The sequence below is a fragment of the Macaca nemestrina genome, chromosome 11, assembly GCF_043159975.1.
Source record: "Macaca nemestrina isolate mMacNem1 chromosome 11, mMacNem.hap1, whole genome shotgun sequence".
Classification (NCBI taxonomy): Eukaryota; Metazoa; Chordata; class Mammalia; order Primates; family Cercopithecidae; genus Macaca; species Macaca nemestrina.
The window spans coordinates 135,606,608-135,621,093 of record NC_092135.1 but is presented as its reverse complement, the minus strand read 5'-3'; the positions used below and the strand labels follow the sequence as shown (position 1 = coordinate 135,621,093).

Here is a 14,486-nt window from a genome sequence, read left to right as displayed (position 1 = left end):
GCTGGTCTCGAACTCCTGACCTCAAGTGATCCGCTCGCCTTGGCCTCCTGAGATGCTGGGATTATAGGTGTGAGCCACCATACCCAGATTCCTTGCCTTTCCTTTGTGACATGGCAACAGCCCAAGGGGTCTCAGACTCTGACCCTCATCACCGAGGCCCCTCCTGGGGCCGTGGCTGTGTAACTGGGGGCATCTGGCCTCACATCCTGGTTGAGTGTTTGTGTTCAGGTGGCTGGTGCAGGCCCTTTTTCACTTTTGCATGTCTTCTGTGGCCTGCCTGACTGGAGCCAGTTGCCAGGGCTCCTGAGAGCTGACTGTGTGCGCCTCTTCCTGACCCCACACTCGGTGACATCAGCTGGGAACTTGTGATCAGCCAGGGCGGGAGAATTTATGCCACAGAAACTGGCACATGCTACAAGCCAGGCCTTTGTCCCTTTCCTCTTTTGGGAGTTGGCTCAGCAGCATGCTCCTGTTGTGCTGTTCTCTCTGCAGGGTCATCTGGCCTGGCCTGCCGACCCTCCGTCCCTGCTCCAGGACTAACCTCTGTGGAGGGAATCACCTAACTTGAGGGATCATGACTCCTGAGGAGTGAAGTCACATGAGGCCCCACAGACCCTGGGATGGAGGCCCGAGGACCTGCCAGCGTGTGGGGCTGGCCTCTGTAGACAGTGAAAAGCCCCCTTGGCCACCCTTGGCGGAGGGTGGTGATGATGGCTGGGAGAAACGTGAAGGTCAGGCCTCAACTTTGCCGTTCAGACCCCAAAATGCCTGTGGGCTATCAGGGGGCCGGGGGTGAGCTATTTTGGCCTTGGACTGGACATGAGTAAGGTCTCTGGATAGGACAGAGTCTACCCTTCACGAAACCATTCATACAGAGGATGCAAGGAATCGCCCTTTGTCCTCCTGCTACAAACATGAACCTCTCGGCTGGGCATGGTGGCTCCCGCCTGTAATCCCAGCACTTTGGGAGGCCAAGGTGGGTGGATCACCTGACGTCAGGAGTTCGAGACCAGCCTGGCCAATATGGTGAAACCCTGGCTGTACTAAAAATACAAAATTAGCCAGGCATGGTGGTGGGCACTTGTAATCCCAGCTACTCAGGAGGCGGAGGCAGAAGAATCATTTGAACCCGGTAGGCGGAGGTTGCAGTGAGCTGAGATCACACCATTGCACTCCAGCCTAGGCCACAGAATGAGACTCTGTCTCAACAAAACAAAACAAAACAAGAATCTCCACCTGGATTTCAGCCCACGAGACGTGCTGGAAACTCCCCTCAGAGCCAGCACGTGGATCTCCAGGAGCCCCTGCTGGCAGCTCCTTAGCAGGTCATCTCTGGCAAAGTCGCTCTCCTGGCTGGTGATCCTGAATCTGGGATTAGCCCCAAAGGGCCTTGGGCACCAGCTCTGTCCTAGGATTGACCAGAATGTGTGCTGGGAGCTCAGGGGGTGCAAAGAGCAATCTGGCATGGAGGTGGGTGGCTGACTGACCAAGGAGCGAGCTGACTGGAAAGAGGGATCAATGTGCTGGGTGTTGCAGGGAGGTGGTGGAGAGCCCCAGGGGAGAGGCTTCATACTTGGCCCCGGAGGACTTCATAGGACAGAGATGGGCAGGGAGGGGGCACACCCAGGCGTGGAGGCATGTGCTTGTGTGGTGCACTCTGAAACCAGCGTCTGCTTGTGTTGTTCCATGCATGGGAAGGAGGTGCATCCTTAGGTGGGTGTAGTAGGGGGCCGGCTGACTCCAGTGTGCGACAAATGGCCAAAGTCTGCAGGGCTATGCTAAGAAATCCCACTTCATTCTGCAGGCAGTTGAGAGCCAAGGATTGCTTGTGAGCAGAGGAGGGACACACACTGTCTGCTAGGACTGCAGCTGTGGCAGAGTTTGAATGATGGTGTGTGTGAGGACAAAGCTCAGAAAACAGGGACAACAGATCAATGCAACAATGCTTGGGGGCCTGAAACAGCTGGATAGCAGAGGGGCGGGGCCTGAAACAGCTCGACAGCAGAAGGACGGGGCTCTGAATGGGGAGAGGAGCTGCCAGCCTCCGGCAAGCAGTGGTTGGGTCACAGGTTGAGTGAATGAAATGAGCACACAGATACCCCAAGAGCCCGACCACATGCTGGGGAGGCCTCACATCCCATTAGTCCAGGACAAAGCTAATGTCCCTCTCACCACCAAGCCTTCAAGGAAGGCTAAATGATGACCCATACTTTCTGTAAGAAGGCCAGAAACTGTGTACCATGTTAGGACAATTTATGTAGAAAAACATGGAAACACCACCACCATCACCACTGCCACCAGGGCCACCTTTGCACGCTTAAAGCAGCAAGTTCCAGCTGTCTGGAACACCAACGTGCTGGGTCCTGAGGGTGACCCGAGTGGCACTGGGAACGATTTTTGGGAGTCAGGACACGAGATATGTCCCACAGATTATGAAGAAACACACAGAGCTGCGACTGGTCATTTTCCTCCCTGGAGCTCATTTCCCAGGCTCATGGGGGTGCGGGGAGCAGAGGGCTCTTACCTTGATTTTTCAGGGAATTACTGAACTTTCTTCTCAGAAGATAGGGCGCAGCCATTGCCTAGAAGAAACAGAGTGTCTCCAGGCTTCATCCAATTGTGATGTTTAGGAATTGTGAACTAAGTTTTGATTTCTTATTGCTCTTCCAGCTTCTAATTAACCAGGCTCACTGTTTTCTGCTTTCTAGCAATATTTGAACTTTTAGCAACATTAGAATGGACATTTTCAATAAATTAAGCACTAAATGCCTGAAATAAGAGATGCTCAGCTTTGGGGGAGCTGCCACATTCGGGTGGTATGGCAGAAGGTGTATAAGTTTCTGTCCTGCAGGTCTGGTTCAGATCCCAGCACTACCCCCTTACCACTGTGTGACATGGGCAATTCATTCACTTCTTTTTTTTTTTGAGACGGAGTCTCGCTCTGTCACCCAGGCTGGAGTGCAGTGGTGCGATCTTGGCTCACTGCAAGCTCCGCCTCCTCGGTTCATGCCATTCTCTTGTCTCAGCCTCCTGAGTAGCTGGGACTACAGGAGCCTGCCACCACACCCGGTTAATTTTGTTTTTGTATTTTTAGTAGAAATGGGGTTTCACCATGTTAGCCAGGCTGGTCTCCATCTCCTGACCTCGTGATCCGCCCACCTCGGCCTTCCAAAGTGCTGGGATTACAGGTGTGAGCCACTGCACCTGGCTAATTCACTTCTTATCCTCTCTGAACCTTGGTCTCCTCCTCTGTAAAGTGGGCCTGTAGCTCTCTTTACAAGGACACTGGAAGATCAATTGTGTCTAATACGATTCCCGGGTCCCTGTGACTGTTGGTCCTCACACCTCTCCTCCTGTCTCTTTTCCAATTGATTACCTTGCTACGATGCGATAAGAAATCCATTCTCTGTTTGGCTTTTCAGGGAAGTGAAGAGACAGCCAAATGGCCTAATTCCCCTAGAAATTTCTCCTGGTGTCTGGCACCCTGGGATTTTGCCTGGCTGGGTTTGTGGGTGGCTCCCAGAGGTGCTGCAGAAGCTGGCAGGCTGCGCTTCTGGGGACAAAGGTGGAAGTGGCCCCCCCCAGAGAAGAGTGTGGGTGTCAGGCATGGCCTGGGCTGAGACCCTGCTGTCACTTCCTGTCTGTGATCTGGATCAGGCTCACCCACTGCCCTGAGCTGGCTGGTTGGTTCATCAGTACAACAGGGTTAATAGCACTGCCTAGCCGCTGGGTGCTGTAAACATCATGTGGAAAGATGGACTTTTGAAAACACTGCATGTCACTGTGAGGAACTGCCAGGGTTGTGATGAGGAGTGGCTAGGTGTTCCTCGAGGCTCCCTGCGGTGCTGGACTGCAGGGAGGGCCTGAAGCTGAAGCCCATTCCTCCTGGGGTGCTGGCCATGGCACCCCTCATCCTACTCCTAACCACTCCACCTGAACGCAGGGAGCTCCTCCCTCCCAGGCTGGCTCCGCCCTCTGTGCATTGCCATCTGTGGGTCCCGCTCACACCTCCGCAAGTCCTTGTGCCATTTTGAGCGCACTGGTTCCTGGGTGTTTCCACCTTCGGCAGCCAGCGCCTCGGTCTCCCAGATGGAGGCAGTGCCCAGGCCACTGGCCCGCTGTGCCTGTTCAGGGAAGGGCAGAAGTGCCTGGGAATGTGTGTGGCCCAGGGCCTGGCCCTTACTCAGGACTGACGGGTGTGGAAGGATAAGTGCTGGTGGCCTTGTTCCTACACGGAATTAACTCTGGGGTGTGAACTGCATGGTCTCCAGAGCCCCCAGGAGGACTGAGCCACAGTCAGCCTGTGTGGGTTTGCTTCATGTCAGATGCTTGCTTCCTTCCTTTCCCGTCTCACTTTCCCACTCCCCTTCTGGGCTTTCTTGGATTTTCAACAAATGCATCTACACAAACCCAGCTCAGTGTGTGCCACCGAGGAAGCCAACCCATGGGAGTTGCCACGGTGTTGTGGCAGCTGTGTGGGCACTGCAGCTGTGTGGGCGGCTTTGCAGACACAGGAGCTCCGCCACCCTGTGGACTTGCCACACTGCTGGAAAGGGGTGCAGTCTTCCGCCTTCGTGCGGTGTCTGGGCTTGGATGGAGTAACACATACCTTGGCCTCACTTGAAGGGTCTGCATTTGGGTCCTCTGGTCTCTTGCCAAGTTTCCCAGCCACTCGAGGGAGAAATATCTAGAGGACAAAGAAGAAACTTTATGTTATTGTTTAACCTCTGTCCACAGGGAGGAGCATGGGCATGTGTCAGCTGGATGTAAGGATGGATGCTCTCTATGCACGCTTGGTCGGGGACGCTGGGACTGCACGGCCACCTCCAGTATGCCATTCCAGGGCTCTGGGACTAGGGCTGCCAGACTGTGCAAATTAAAAAGCAGCATACCCAGGGAGCTTTGAATTTCAGATTGTGAAAAGAAAATAAATCTTGGGACTCCAAAAACACTAAGCTAAAGGGAAAAGTCAAGCTGGGAACTGCTTAGGGCAAACCTGCCTCCCATTCTATTCCAAGTCATCCCTCTGAAGCTCACCTGCAGATCGGATTGCTTCCTCTCCCCTGTTGCTTAAGTAAAAACACAGACTCACTGAGCCAGACTAAATTGTGTATTCAGTGGAAGGCTGATCAAGAACTCAAAATAATGTAACCTTTTGCCTCTTATCTACTTATAACCGGGAAGCCCCCACTTACAAGTTGTCCCACCTTACTGGATCGAACCGAGGTACATCTTACACATACTGATGATGTCTCATGTCCCCCTAAGATGTATAAAAGCAAACTGTTCCCCCAACCACCTTGGCACAAGTCTTAGGACTTTCTGAGGCTGTGTCATGGGTGTGTCCTTAACTTTGGCAAAACAAACTTTCTCAATTGACTGAGACCTGTCTCAGATATTTTGCGTTCACAAGATCAACAGCTAATTTTTTTAGTGTAAGTCCCAAATGTTGCATGGGGGCATACTTTTACTAGATTATTGTTGATCTGAAATTTAAAGCTAACTGGGCATCCTGTATTTTCCGTCATGACCCTGTCTGGGACTCTCCTAAGGACATCTTCCATTCTTTTGCCAAATGTCCTCATCAGGATGGTTTTGTCTGAAGATTCCTGATGGGATCAGGAGAGGAGGATGTTGGTCTGACATGAGCAGCTCCTCTGATGTGAGTCTCCTGCGCCATCCCTTCTGGTCACATCCATCTTCACGTTGCAGCGGACTAAGGCTTTCAATAAGAGGCAATGTGATTCAGGTGGCTCCTTTTGGATTTCACACTGTGAGTGTGTGTGCCTTTCAGATCCTCAGAGCAGGGCTCAGAGTCCCCTCATAAAGAGCTTTTGGTAGAAACAACAAATAATAAACAAAAATGAACCCCAACAAAGGTACAGTTGAGTAACTGGCTATGAGGAAACTCGGGCCGGATGTTCACGGGAAGGGAGGTGAGGGGCCAGGATCCTGCTGTCAGACCCCGGTGGCATGTGTGCTGTGGGGAGGCCTCGGGGGGCACCAACTCAACTGAGGTTGCTGTGTCCCCCTCACTCACCACTATGCCCCGACTTACCACTGCCCCCACTCACCACTGTGCCCCCACTCACCACTGTCCCCACTCACCACTGTCCCCACTCACCACTGTCCCCCCACTCACCACTGTCCCCACTCACCACTGTCCCCCCACTCACCACTGTCCCCCCACTCACCACTGTCCCCCTAAGGGAGGAGACCACCCCTCATATTGTCTTATGCCCAATTTCTGCCTCCAAAGAAAGAAGTAAAAACTAAAAGGCAGAAATGAAATCCACAGCCCAGTGCTGTGCCCTGAGCCTGGTTAAAGATAGACACCTGACCTAACCGGTTATGTTATCTATAGATTCCAGACATTGTATGGAAAAGCGTTGTGAAAATCCCTGTCCTGTTCTGTTCTGATCTGATTACCGGTGCATGCAGCCCCCAGTCATGTACCCCCTGCTTGCTCGATCGATCATGACCCTCTCATACGGAACCTCTTAGAGTTGTAAGCCCTTAAAAGGGACAGGAATTGCTCACTTGGGGAGCTCAGTTGTTGGATTCGTGAGTCCTGCCGAATTCGTGAGCTCCAAGCCGAATAAAGCCTTTCCTTCTTTAACTCGGTGTCTGAGGGGTTTTGTCTGTGGCTTGTCCTACTATACCCCCAGTTACCACTGTCCCCACTTACCACTGTCCCCCCCCACATACCACTGTGCCCCACTCACTATTGTCCCCCCACTCACCACTGTCCCCACTCACCACTCTCTCCCCACTCACCACTGTGCCCCACTCACCACTGTCCCCCCACTCACCACTGTGCCCCCCACTCACCATTGTCCCCCCCACTCACCACTCTCCCCCCACTCACCACTCTCCCCCCACTCACCACTGTGCCCCACTCACCACTCTCCCCCCACTCACCACTCTCCCCCCACTCACCACTGTCCCCCCCACTCACCACTGTTTCCCCACTCACCACTGCCCCCCCACTCACCACTGCTGCCCCCACTAACCACTGTGCCCCACTCACCACTGCCCCCCCACTCACCACTGTTCCCCCACTCATCACTGCCCCCCTACTCACCACTGCCCCCCCACTCACCACTGCTGCCCCCACTAACCACTGTGCCCCACTCACCACTGCCCCCCCACTCACCACTGTTCCCCCACTCACCACTGTTCCCCTACTCACCATTGTTCCCCCACTCACCACTGCCCCCCCACTCACCACTGCCCCCCCACTCACCACTGCTGCCCCCACTCACCACTGCCCCCCCACTCACCACTGCTGCCCCACTCACCACTGTTCCCCCACTCACCACTGTCCCTCCCCACTCACCGCTGTCCCCCCCACTCACCACTGTCCCCCCACTCACCACTGTCCCCCCACTCACCATTGTCCCTCCCCACTCACCACTGTGCCCCACTCACCACTGTCCCTCCCCACTCACCACTGTGCCCCACTCACCACTGTCCCTCCCCACTCACCACTGTCCCCCCCACTCACCACTGTCCCCCCCCACTTACCACCGTCCCCCCACTCACCACTGTGCCCCTACTCACCACTGTCCTTCCCCACTCACCACTGTCCCTCCCCACTCACCACTGTCCCCCCCTTACCACTGTCCCCCCACTCACCACTGTGCCCCACTCACCACTGTCCCCCCCACTTACCACCATCCCCCCACTCACCACTGTGCCCCTACTCACCACTGTGCCCCACTCACCACCGTCCGCCCACTCACCACTGTGCCCCTACTCACCACTGTGCCCCACTCACCACTGTCCCTGCATTCACCACTGTCCCCCCACTTACCACCGTCCCCCCACTCACCACCGTCCCCCCACTCACCACTGTGCCCCACTCACCACTGTCCCCCCCCACTTACCACCATCCCCCCACTTACCACCGTCCCCCCACTCACCACTGTGCCCCACTCACCGGGAGGTTTGACTTCCTTCGAGGCTTTCCCGAAGGCTTCACCGTGAGCCCCGCGGCCCTCAGGGCTGCAATCCTGGATTCGATGTCTGAAACCTGCGAGACGACAGCAGACAGACAGACGGCCCCTCAGACAGACGCTCGAGGTCCCGCCTCAAAGTCATGGACAGGAAGAGCAGCTGCCCCCAGCTCACTCCTGGAGCCAATTTTACTTGTGTTTTCCCTTAAGATTGGCGTCCCAGCCGCATGCCCGTCTTGGTGGTCCCCTTGGCGTTTGTCTTCCATGGTTGGTGAGAAGGGGGTGTTCCTTGTGAGTCACCCAGGCAGGAGGAAGGCAGGATGGGGGGCGTTTTCTGGAGTCTCAGGGAGTCTGGCTCCCATGAGGGACTGGAGGAGGGGCCGTGACTGGCAAGGACAGTAGTGGCCACTCTTCACCTAGCAGTCGGCCACCCCCACTGGCATCATCCTTGCCCAGCCCCCCTTCCACTCCTCCCTCCCTAGGCCCCTCCTCCCACAGCAGCCAGGGGCAGCTTCTGAAAATTAGAACCAGGTCCCATCACCCCCTATTCAGATCCTTCCAGTGGCCCCCAGGGGCCTTTGCCGTCCACCCTCCTCACACTCTCCCTTCATCACTCTGACCCGGTCTCAGGGTTTCACGGGTAATCCCTGCACGCACCAAGCTCACCACCACCCCAGGGCTTTGGCACACGCTGCTGCCTCCACCCGGACTCCTGTCCCCTGGATTTGCCAGGTTGGCTTATTTTCCTAGTATCCCTCCTGACCACCTTATCTAAATCGCCCTGCCCCGAGCACTCTAGGGGCTCATCTTCACTGACTGTCTTAATCACACCTTTCATGAACCCAAAGGATCTTGTTTGTTTGTTTGCTGTTTATCTCCTTCCACTAAAAACACAAGCTCCAGGAAGGCAGGGGCTTGGTCTAAGACATTCGCAGCTGGATCTTCCGTGACCTACACAATGTGGGCTACATTTATTTGCAAAGCAAGAAGGAAAACATGAAGGGAAAGTCCAGAGCCTGACTTGCTCCCCTTGAACAGCTCTAGGGGACATGCTCTTTGTCCTCAGGGAGTGACAGACACCTGCTGATGAGAAGGGAAGTGGAGGCGGGTCGTGGGGGCTGGCTGTCCCCACAGTCTGAGGGGCAGAACTTCTCCTCTCTGTAGGTCTCCAGGGAGGACAGAGCAGTGCCCAAGTCTCCTCGGCTGTCCCTGGGAGGCCTGAATGCTTTGGCTCTGCCCTTTGACTTTTGTGCACTATTGATAGGTTCCAGACCCAGATTCAAGCTCTGCAGCCACAACTCAGACTCACAGATGGCCCTCGGGATAGAGTCCAGTGCTGAGGTCTGGGGCTGTCCTAAATTCTAGGCCTGCTTCTAGGCCCCCATCCTGGGTCAGGGATTGTGTGTTCATCACCTTTTTCTTGGTGGAAACCCTGCCTGTACCTCACCAAGTTGAACAGGAAAAAGGGAAGGGGTGGAGGGCTCAGTGAATGGGTGGTGAGCCAGGTGAGTCCCACAGAAACCCCCAGGTTCATGCTTGGCCTTCAGAGCTGTGCATGCTGGGCCAATGGGGAGGGCTCGGTGTGAGCTGTCAGATGGTTAGAGCTGTCAGATGTTCAATGCTCGGGTGTGGTCACCATCTGTGTTTGCGGAACCCAGTGCTCCCCTGTGCCTTCCAGACTACCTCGCTCTCTGCCTGCTGGACTTCTGAGGCCGTCACTGCCACTCTGTCCTCCAGCTCCGACAGCTCCTCATCTGTGGTCCTGCTGTGCTGGACGGGGTCCCCAGGGCCCTGGGAGCTCTTTTCCTGTCTGTTGGTTTGATGGGCAGCCATGCTCACCTATGAAAGAGAAGGACGGAGGCTGACCGGCAGCAGGAGGGAGTGCGGGGTCTCACCCAGATGGGGATTCGCCATGACGTTGCTCTCCTCTCTGAATCTTGGGAGCTGGTTTCACAGCTGCAGAACCCATCAAGGGCCCTTGGTGTGCCCCTGTGGGTGGCTACCTCCCTGGGGAGGGCAGTGGCCAGCTGGGACTGTCCATCCCTGCCCCTACCTCTGCAGGGTCCTGCTGAGACCCCTGGGGGGTAGTCTCACCTCTGGGTCCGCCTGGGGGACAGCCCCAACTGATTTGCCCCTGTCAGGCTCTGCCTTTTCATCCTTGGCCTCCTCCTCCTCGGACGAGGTCCCCTGGTCACTGACATTGCTGGTCAGCTCCTCCAGCTTCTTCCTCAGGGTCTCCTCCTCTACATCAGCCTCCGTGTGCACTCCAGCACCTAGACCCTGACAGAACAGGCCAGTGGGCTTGGATTCGGCTAGTCATCTGGAGCCGTGGAGCTCCAGGGCTGGCTCTGGGAGATGGGCCTGGGCCCAGCACACCTAGGGTTTCTGCTGAGCTCAGCTGCCTCCCTTCTTCATGCCGGCTTGTCCAACGTGCCCCACTGGGGCCCAGTCCCAGACCCCAGAAGCAGGCTCTGCAGCGCTGGGGGCTCCCAGGGAAAGCTGGCCACCACTCCTGGCTATCTAAGACCCACTGTTTTTTTCCCTTCTCATCCCTTCCATTTAAGGGTGCCTCTTGTTTATTCCAGGCTGATGTCCTCACTCTAGGGATGGGGAGAGAGGGGTGTGGACTCACAGATCTCTGCCCACTCTCTCTCAGGGAAATACACAGACAGCCTTGGTCGGGTCCATCTCCAGGGGCTGGACTCTTCCCACGCTCTGGCCAAGGATTCATTTAGCAACTGCTGTGGGACACTCCTCTGTGGCACACGGCTCCTGATCACATAAAACCAGCCACTGGACTGCGAGTTCCCTTGTGGCTTCCCGTCAGACCGTGTGCCCTTCGGCAGGTCACTCAACCCCTCTGCATCACAGTTCCCTCAGCGTTAAAATGGTAGTGACAGCAGTATCTAACCTGCAAGTTCTCATACCAACTCAGTTCAATAATCTATATAAAGTCCTTAGAGGGTCTAGTTCCACTGGCCACCTTGTCTGTGGGCAGGAGGCAGGGAGGTTAAGGGCAGGCTTTGTCTGTTGTGGACGCTGGCCTTTCCTGAAGAGTTTTAGGCGCCAGCTCTCAGAAGGTAACAGAGTTATGTGATAAAAACACAAAATTATCCCAATTGCCTCTTACAGCTAACACTGTGCTAAGGTAGGTGATGAGATTTAAAGCGTCGCTCATTTTGGCTGAGGCAGCTCCACTCTTTAAAGCTTGCTTAGGCCAAGAACCTTGCTTAGGCCAAGAACCTTGCAGACATCCTGACTCCTCTTTTTCTCTCGTCCCAAATGTCCATTCCTGTTGTCTTTGCCTTCACGAGGCCCCCAGGATCGGTCTGCCTCGCACCACCTTTGCTGCGATCTGGTTCGACCACCGCCTTCTCCCAGCCGGCCCTGCTGTCTCACTCCCACCTCCACAACCTGTTCTCAGGAGGACGGCCAGAGCAACCCCTGTGCCCTCAGCCAGCTGTCTTCTGCTCAAGCCTCCCCATCCCTTCCACAGTAAAAAGCAGAGCCTGGACCATGGCCTGGGAGGCTCCATTCTGTCTGACTCTGCCACTACGTCCAGCTCCAGCCTCTGCTCCCCCACCTGCCCCTGCCTTGCCCGTCTCGGCCAGGCTCTCTCCTGCAGTGGCTCCCTCCTTGGGACCTTAGGAGGGGCTGCAACACTTGATCTTAGATAGCCACACAGCGGCACCTCTGCCAGCTCTTTGGGCAAATCTCACGCTCAGTGGGGCGCCCTGACTGTCCTGGTTGAAATGCCACCCTCACCCCAAAGACTTTCTGCCTTGACTTATTTTTCTCTACCTTCCTCCACCTCCTGACCTGTGTTCCACTTGTTGGTTGGTGAAGGAAACCAAAATACACCACCCCAGAATAGACTTCTGGGACGTATTTCCAGCTGTTTATTCAGAGAAGTTGCAGATGGGATCGCTCAGAAAACCTGTCTTTGTGTGTGTGTGTGTGGGGTGGGAGGTGGATTTTGTCTGTGGAGGAAAGCTATAGGGGTGAGCTGAACACCAGACAGACGGGCTTTCTCTGAGACCCCCTCCAGCGATCTTAAGATGACACTGATGCCTGACACTGACACGTCAGATGGAGACGCCGCCAGCACGGGCTGCTGCCGATTCTTCGAGGGCAGCTCCTGGTTACCTGAGAGATTTTTACCTCCATAACCAGAAGCCCTTCCTCCCCTCCCCCTCCCATGACCTTGTCACCACTGCAACCCCTCAGGAAGCCCCAAGCCCCATCCGTCCTGTCGCCTTGGGTGTAAACCTCAGTCATCTGTCCCTGCTTCCAGTCCCACGTTCACGGGACCCCCGTGTTCATGTGCACGGTAACACGTCATTGGCCTTTTCCCTGTGACCTGTCTGTGCTGAGTTCCCTTCAGCAGACGCAGGCCCTGCCCTTCTGGGGGAAACTTGATGTTCCTGCAGTTGCGTGTTTCCTGCCTCCCCTGAATGGAATGCAAACCCCACGAGGCCCGCGTTTTTGTTGACTTTGTTCATGGCCACCTTCCCACCGTCAGGGGCCGGCACTGGGAGCGGAGTGGCTCCCTGTGTCTCCCGACTCTTCCCAGTGATGAAGTCACACGAGTTAGCAACATGGCCAGGAAGACGGCACCCATTCACTTGTCTGCCAGTGCACCTATCCGTTCACTCAGCCATCCCACGTTCCGAGGGCTTTCCCCTGGCCCCATGAAGTCGACTTTGAAATGTGAGGTGACGGCCGCCCAGAGATGCCACCTGGGGAATTTTAGTGCCACCCTTCGTCCCTTCCTTTGGGAGCCGTCACCTCCACTGACACTGGAGGACTGGGAGGGAGGGAGGGCAGGCGCCTCCACCAGGAAGTTGCTCACAGCCCACGGTGCCCCTGGGTGGCATCGATCCCTCCCTCACCCATCAAGCTGAGGATATTACGCACGATCATCTAATTTTCTATTTGGACGAAGCCTATTGAGACAGATCGACAGGGCTGGCTGCCTGGGGTCTCACAGACGAACACCAAGGGGATAATTAGATTCAGTCAATGAATAAGCCGTATGTTTGAGCCGGGATGCTTTTCCGTGAGGCTCCACTTTCCTGACAAAGCCCCCACATCACAGAGGCCCTCGGTGGAAAGATCGGGAGTGACATTCAGCCTGTAAACGCCACTGGGTCTGATATGAGCTGGACTTTGTCCCAGAGTGCACGGGGCTGAGCAACTGCAGAATCCCCGTGAGAAACGGAAGCCCAGCACCCATCAGGCAGGACGCAGCAGAGCGATGGGGTGTGGGGGTTGGAAGCTGGTAGATGCCCGGGAGAGGCAGGGATTGTCCTCACTTTGTAAGCCAGTAAATAAACTCTCACACACACACACACACACAAACCTACACACACAACACATGCACACGTATACACATGTATGTATGGAAAACACATGACAACATACATGTGTGACAGGGACCTGAACCAGCATGATGGGACACAGCCAGGGCGACTAACTCGTCCTTGTTTGCCAGGAATTTCCAGGTGCAAGCCCTGAGAGCCCCTAACAGGACACTGGCCACCCTAGATCCAGCCCCCTCAAGGTGGAGGGCTTGGCTGCCTCTCAGGTCCAGCTCCTTGACGGCCCAGAGGGCCATTCCTGCAAGCAGCGTCCCCTCGCGGGGAGTGTGTGGGCAGTGCAGGTCCCATGTGGAGTCTGTTACTTCTGACTTACTAGTCCCTGGGCTGAGATTTGTATGAGCAAAAGGCCAAAGCTGGGAGCTACCAGCAAGAGCCACGGCAATGGTGGCCGCCCTTTCCCTCTGCAAGGGTAACTCGTTTCTGGGTGGGCTGGAGTTAGGGCCAGGCAGGCTATCAGACAGCGGGTCCCAAGTGCTGCCGAGGGGTCAGCAGGGTGGGGAAGGAGTTGGGCAGGGAAGGGGTAAAGGAGGTGAGTGACAGATCTCCAGTGTCTACATGAGAGGCAGAGCTGAGGCCCGAGTGGAACCTGGGTCAGTGTATAGCAGGGGGCTGGGGGCGGCCTGGGGGCTGAATGGTTCGATATGGGCCATGGGGTCCGATGGGGCTCTGGAGCTTGTGTTGGGGCCACTCTGACTCCGGTGCAGGCAAGGGCCCTTCTAGAGGCATCCCGCGGGAAGCAACGCTCTCCCCAACCTCCCTGTGCTTTCAGCTGGTGCTCTCCAGCCAGTGATGGGCTGAGTCTCACTCATGAGAGCCTGGGCCTCAGTTTCTTCATCTATAAATGAGGGAAAGAAATGTCTACCTTGCAGGGGTACTGCAGGATTAAATGAAATGATGGCACATGGTCAGTCTAGCCCTAGCCACCTCTAAAGCCTAGAGCAAAGTAACCCATCCCCTTACAGATAAAGGCAGCTATGGTCCCTGCTGGACACATGGCATGTGGGCTGGGCCTGAATCTCCCTCCGCTCTGGCTGGGGTCAGAGCCTGTGCAGGCATAGCCCTTGGGGTCTAACTTGGGGCCTGTGTGCTCTGCTTCCCACTTGGTCTCATGTCCTCAGCCTGAGCTTCACCCAAATCTGTTTCTCCG

At 55.8% G+C, this 14,486-nt stretch overlaps 1 protein-coding gene across 11 annotated transcripts in view; it reads right to left on the bottom strand.

Annotated features, from left to right (window-relative positions):
• LOC105473840 (melanophilin) overlaps positions 1 to 14,486 on the bottom strand; it is a 66,444-nt gene that overhangs the window by 2,174 nt on the left and 49,784 nt on the right. For 5 of the 11 annotated variants that reach the window (XR_982503.3, XR_982505.3, XR_982504.3 and 2 more), the window contains 5 exons: positions 10,053 to 10,238; positions 9,642 to 9,797; positions 7,943 to 8,035; positions 4,610 to 4,687; positions 2,525 to 2,582 (listed from right to left, as the gene is read on the bottom strand). Coding sequence is in view for 4 of the 11 variants with exons in the window: in XM_011727958.3 (XP_011726260.2) it covers positions 2,525 to 2,582; positions 4,610 to 4,687; positions 7,943 to 8,035; positions 9,642 to 9,797; positions 10,053 to 10,238 (571 nt within the window). In the remaining 7 variants the exon portion in view is untranslated. The other 6 variants (XR_982506.3, XR_011610180.1, XR_982507.3 and 3 more) reach the window with 5 other exon arrangements.